At 34.3% G+C, this 6,680-nt stretch overlaps 1 protein-coding gene across 1 annotated transcript in view; it reads right to left on the reverse strand.

The window, feature by feature from the left end:
• Positions 1 to 1,968: 1,968 nt before the first annotated feature.
• The window catches only part of LOC107099306 (histamine N-methyltransferase-like), an 11,529-nt gene continuing 6,817 nt past the window's right edge, over positions 1,969 to 6,680 (reverse strand). The window contains exons 4-7 of the mRNA XM_015397361.1: positions 5,518 to 5,625; positions 3,543 to 3,673; positions 3,274 to 3,367; positions 1,969 to 2,363 (exon numbers count right to left, since the gene is read on the reverse strand). Of these exons, the coding sequence (XP_015252847.1) occupies positions 2,002 to 2,363; positions 3,274 to 3,367; positions 3,543 to 3,673; positions 5,518 to 5,625 (695 nt within the window). The 3' untranslated portion in view covers positions 1,969 to 2,001. The remainder of the gene's footprint in view (positions 2,364 to 3,273; positions 3,368 to 3,542; positions 3,674 to 5,517; positions 5,626 to 6,680) is intronic.

The following is a 6,680-nucleotide window of genomic DNA, read 5'->3' on the forward strand; positions in this document are numbered from 1 at the left end:
ACACACACACACACACACACACACACACACACACACACACACACATATATATATATATATTATCTGGGTATTGCTGACTTGATGGGCTTCATAATACATTACTTGGCCCCTTCAACCGCTTTGTTATCATATCATATTATCAAGAAAAGTAAAAACCGGCTCTTCAGGTAGCCCAGGAAAGCAGCATCTTAATGTCTGTGATAAAACCAGAAGCTTCTACAAAGGGGGGAGGAGAAAAATAAAGAGGAAACATCAGAGTCAACCAGGTTCATATTAATGCACAAACTTATTAGATAGAGTGATCTTAAAGCTCCAAACTGTCTTGGTTTGATATTTTCTACAGCAACAATAATGGTAAAAAAAAATAATATAAACATAACTTTCAAATTTCAAATTTTGCCCATAATAGCTAATAACTTAATTTCTTAAGCCTATTTTTTAACTAAAATTAGAGGGCTAATATGGGTTTTTTACAAAGAGGGGTTGACCCATTGACAATAGGCATGTGGCTCCCTTCCCAGTGGCAAAAAGAAGCTGGGTCTGACCCCTGTCAGACCGAGTGTCTAGTGATACCATCATGCTGCGTTAATATTGATGATGCCACGAGTGAGGCAGAACTCAGGAAAGTAAACAATGCAGTGCAACATGGAAGAGAGCCAGGTCATAGTCAGTGTGCTTTATTTTGATCTTTTGTCTCTGCAAACCCCTCTCCCAAGGTTGCGCCATGTTTATCAAACATTACGCTACCTGGGGCAGAGTTGCACTCAATCACGTAAGTTAGCAGGTGGATCCAGGTCTGCTGTTCCCACTATATGCCAATCGGAGCCAAGCAGTTTGAAGGTGATTTTAATCCAGGTCACTTGCCGAGTCGTTTGAACCGGGTCAACGGGTCACTGAGCTGTTCCCACTACCACAAAAAGACAATTGTTCCAAGGTTTAAACTTTTTTTTTGGTGAGTGGGAAAGGGTATTGGTGTTGTAACTATTGGTCTTATAGACAGCTAGAGCAGGTGTCCTTTGAAAGCAGCTCTATGCTGACATGCAAAATGCCAGTTAGCTCCGTAACGTATCTGACTCACTAATCATTTAAATTACATATTTTTGATTAATTTAAGATGAAACTATTCACATACTTGTATGTGCTTCTTTAGAAGTGGGTGGAGCATCCCAGATTAAGGTTTACCTATGGCCTAATTCAGTGTTTCACTAGTACAGTCTGATTGGAAGTTTATAGCAACAGACTGCTGTTATTTTTCCTCCAGTACTTAATACTGTCCTCAAGATGGTGCCAGAGGTTTGCACTTCTGTCCAATTTCTAATTTACTTTCAGCACTTTCTTTTGGCTTATTTTGTAGCTTCATATGGCAGCAAAATAAATACATTGAATTAATTACCTAATCTTTAATTTATGGTAATGCTATGGTTACAAAAACACTACTTAAAAACGACAAAAAAAAATGTCTATTTCAAAAATGAACTTTGTACTCTGCCTTTGGACTATGTTGCAGGTATATTTCCCAACACATCAAGACAAGACTGTTTTGGGCAATTCTGTTTAACTTTCCTCATCCAGGCCCTTCTTGAAATAATATTGTTAGCCTTTTCAATGCATATTGAATAATTACTTTAAACTTATCTAAAATAATTCCCTATGAAAAGTTAATTGCCCTATTTTCTTATTTGTAATAAAATAAGAGCTACTGGTCAAAGCAGCAGTAAAATGGGGTTTAAGAAGGAGCCTGTCAAGAGGAACTCATTAAAAGTATAGACAAGTAAAACTCTGAAGACAATGTATTTAGATGTAACTCACTTGGAATGATCTTTATTTTGTGAATAATACAAATGAATCATTAAAAAATAAATGCATTTACTACAATTTATAATTTTATAGTTAATAAAAACTATCATTAAGTTATACAAAACTAAAATCAAAACAAAATATCTAAGTTATTTTATCTTGCTTGAACATTTTTATCATCTAAGATTATAAGACTGATGGCTTTTAAATTGGTTTATTGATGACAATAACACCAAGGTTGTTGTTAAAGATAACTTTGCCATCCGACTCTTTGCTGCAGCCAGGATGCCGGAGCAGCTCCAACACACCAGCTTTCAGCTCCGGTGAAGCCACTTTACTAAAATCCAGCACTTCGGTGAGAAAGTCAAGAAGCAGCTCTCCTTTCTCATCTCCCTCTGTGAAACACTCGGTGATGTCCATTTGAGATGGCAGGTCAAAGCTCTGGTAGCTCACTCCCTTTGAGTCCAGGAGGGTTTTGATGTCTCCCGTGGTCACACATTGACTTATTTCAGTGTTGCAGAGCTCATTCCGGTATTTCCGCCACAGCTTTCCCCAGCCACTTTCCCCTTGAACAGATGGAGCAGAAACAGTACTATTGTGTCAGCATGATAACAAATGATTCCAAATGTTTACAGACTGATGTCTAAACCGCTTAGTGTCTTACAAAAATATGCACTGCTTGAAAGTTGTCATGTTGTCACATTACAACCACAAAAGTCTGTATATTTTAATGGAATTGTATGTTCTGGACCAAAACAAAGCATTGCATAGTTGAGAAGGAGAAAGTAAAATAATATATAGTGAAAATGAAACCACAAAAAAGAAAACATCTTAAACTCATAGTGCATATTTGTTTTCAACCTCACAAAACCAAGACTTTTTAGAAATACAGCTTGCGTGAGTATAATTTTGTCTAATGACAGGAGAAAATCTTCTTCTTGTTTGCTGTGTCCTCTACACAGAAAAGTTGCAAAAATAAGCTTTCTTATGGCTTGATCTAAACAACAAAATCCTTCTTGCAAAACTTTAATCACCATCAAGACTAATATCTGTGTTAACAGATTCTAACACCCAAGTCTTCCATAGTTTCCTCTGTCCTCTTTACCCATTCTTTGATGTTCGCCTTGCTGAGCCATCATTTTAGTTGGACAGTAAGGTTGCAGTTGTGCTATACTCCACTAATTTCCACATACAGTACCAGCTGTACTATCAAGGGTAAAATGAAACATGTGAATGCTGTCTGTTGAAAAGATGACTATTAGAAGCAGACTAAAAGGATTAAATACAAATTCAAACACAATTTAGATTATTCCTAAGAAGTTTTTAAATTATGTATGATTCTCCTTATAGTTACTAAATATTACTTCATGATTTAAATTCTGAGTTTTTAAGACGGAAACATTTTAAAAGCCACTATATCCAACGCATTAGTGAGACAGAACAATTGCTGATTTTAATTGATGTCAATCAACTTACCAGACACAAGAATAATAAGAAGCTTCCCATTCTTATCAAGGAGACCCTGGAAGAAGCTGATGGTAGCACCGGGGTCCTTCACATAGTACAGCATCTGTCGATTTCACTACATTTAATGAGCTGGTAGTTGCATTCATGGAGCACCTAATTATATTGCTATGCTAGACAGATGCACTAATGGGATTAATTGCTGTCGAGTGCCACCTAATGAATATGACCTAGATGTGTCAAAAATACAGCACTAGGGCTGGCAATACTTCAGCACCAACCTGTATCATGTGAATGAAGTCTGCCTTCTTTGTCATCTTTTTCAGCTTCCAGTGCTCCTCAAACTCTGACGCTGTCATCTTGTTCCAGGTAAACTTGATGTAATTTAACTCAGGTTTCTGTGACACTAAAACTTAAAACAGATAATAAACAAATATGTTTTTTTTATTATTTGGGGAAAATGGCCTATTATAGAGAATATATATATATAAATATCTAAGTATATGCATCTCGTGTTTTCTTTTTTATAGAAAAGAGACTAAGATAAATCATTCCCTAGTTCTTAATGCATACACTTGTCAGACATTCTATATTCAGTGTTGGATCAGGCCTCTTGGAGCCTCGGTCACCAGTTTCTATTTAAGCTGTCCATTTAATCAGTTTATTTTTAATACCAATCTTTACTTGTAGATATTGGTCTCACATTTTATTAGTAACGCCCAACATTTCTGTTACCTTGCCCTGACTTATAACTTATATCTGTTTTACTTTGCTGTAACCTCAATGAAAACTATGCCTAAAAGTAAAGCATTTAAATATGCAAAACCAAGGCAAGCTTAAGCTTTTGAAGTTGTCCTGATTACAGTAGGGATAAAAGAGTTTATTTGAACATCACTGAATGCTATAAATACATAAAAAAAGTATTTCAACCATGTATTAGTTTAAGAATGCCAAACCCATGCACATCATTTACATTTTTCTTAGACACATTTGCTTGACTTAATTAATGCCAACGAAATATTGAAGAATAATTTCAATATTACAAACGGACTATTTCTAATATAGTGAAACACACTGCAATTGCAAAATCTTAATGTTTTAATAACCACAAAAAAAATTTGTTTTAGCTTATTATTTTTTATTTATTTTATTTTTTTTTTAGAAAACAACTAATTGAAATAAACAAAACTCGATTGAGAAAGGTATTTATTTGCTTGAACATTTTTTGTCTCATTTGTTGTCAGTTAATCATCATGTTTTTTTGTTTTTACTTATGACTATATAAGGCTTTATTAATATAGCACTGAAAAGATGTGGCTTCAATAATATTTCTGCTACTTGGTACCCTGGCTTTTGGAGTTGTGTAAAATTAAAACTGTTATATGATTTTCACCTCATATTTCAGAATAGCACTCATATCTGCTTTATCACACCACTTTAGAACTAGTGGTAGAAACAAAAAAAGGTGATATATGTTAAATTTAAAATGTGAAAATATGTCTATTGTATTGGACACATGTAAAACACACTTTATGGTAAGACATATAGAGTTGAAATATAATCAGTTATTATTCATTTAGTACACATCTTTTCAAAAGCCTTGCCCTTTAAAATTCAATGTATTAAACAATCAGTTCCAAATAGCAGTATCTTGTACTGCCTGTATCTTGTAGTCTGTACTGCCTGATTAGCATATTAAGTGGAGTTTTGTTTGTGTGTTTTCAGCTGCTCCTTAATCATGGGTCATTACCACTTTCCCAAAGACTTAGCAAAGTCTTTAAGCATTTCTATGCCTATCACACCAGATGCATTTCCGGACGTAACCAGGATTTTAACCCAAAACCTAAACCACTTTACCATGGGGACCATAACAAAATATTAAATCCAGGCAAAGTTTGTTTTTAGTCAAAAATAATTTAATGTTATACCATTTATACTGCGAAAAGTCTTTTTAATTAGCAGTTAAATAAGTTTTATTTTTGTGCCTAGAGTTCTTGTTCAAAACTAGAAAATCACCTGTTTGAAGAATCATTGCATTAAAAGAAAATACCTGCCCATCACTGCTTCAGTTGGGCTTTTTTTTTGTGTTGTTTTAAGCACAACAGCTTCAACATATAGATACAGGGTTAGAAATGCAACAAATAATATACCTTAATAATTCCAGAAAATTAAATATTGCACAATCTTGTGGAGTGCATGTGAACAGAGACATGTATTTTGTACAGTATGAGAAGTATGAACCCATAAAGACTGTACCTTTGTAGTTATGTAGCTGTTGGCTGCTGGGCTCCACCACCTCATTATCCACTGTCACCTCAGGATGCCTCTTATGTAGCTCAGTGAGCATCTCTAGGTCTATGTCACCTATAGGAAAAACAAAAATCTTTAAGCACAAGAAAAAAAGAAATACTTCAGTGTCCATACAGAGCTGTTTTATAGAAATAAAACATTAGATTTTTTTTCAGTAGTGTTCTATGGTTTAATAAAAATGACAGTAGCCTTGCCTCTGTGACAAATGTCTGTATAGTTGAATTTGATAAAAGAACATGATTTAGCTTTGGGTTAATTTACATACGTGCATGTAAATTATATATTCCAGTTATTTTTAGCATTAGTGTTACAAACTGAGGCCAGGAGGCTGAGGTCACTGGACCAGAGTCTGCTTATGGCCAAACTTAAAACTCATCTGTCCCTTCAAACATTTTAACATCAGTAGTGAGATGATGTTTTATGACCAACATCTTGATTTTATCTCAAATTTTCTCCTTTACTATATTGTTTTAGATTTCATTTAATTGCATTTTTACCAGTCTTGTACTTTATTGTATTTTACAATTAACTTTGTAAAGCACCTTGTAATGTTCTGTTGTCTGGGAAAGACACTCTAGAAATATATAGAAAAACTTCATTTACTTTCTGAAGTACTCTTGCATTAGATAGCATGGCTTTTTTTACTTGTCCAGCTTTTAGTGCAAATAACCATTGATTTTTAAATTAAAGCGATTTCAAATATAAAGGTTGCCAATGGTTAAATATTTATAAAATGGTGTTTGTGTTAAGTAAAAAAATATTTATCACATAAAGAGATAACACAGAAAAACATCAGAGCTATACTATACAAAAAAATATATATTTTACTTGTTACCTCCCTATTTATTAAATTGGCAACTTCTGAAAAAAATTAACTGAATCTAATCTGAAGTTCAGTGATGCGATACCCTGAACATCAGTCAAACCTGCTTTGACGATATATCCTAAAGGCCCAAACTGGTGCTGTACAAGACAGGATACACCTTCACACTAGTTCTTTATAATACATTATATAAATTGTATTTACATAGTCAGAGGTCAAGAGTAGCGCTTGGTTGAATTTCTTGTATGGTTTTCACGGCTGCAAAAGTACCGTGTTTTCCGGACTA

This window comes from Cyprinodon variegatus, unplaced genomic scaffold (assembly GCF_000732505.1).
Source record: "Cyprinodon variegatus isolate N-32 unplaced genomic scaffold, C_variegatus-1.0 Scaffold857, whole genome shotgun sequence".
Lineage (NCBI taxonomy): Eukaryota > Metazoa > Chordata > Actinopteri > Cyprinodontiformes > Cyprinodontidae > Cyprinodon > Cyprinodon variegatus.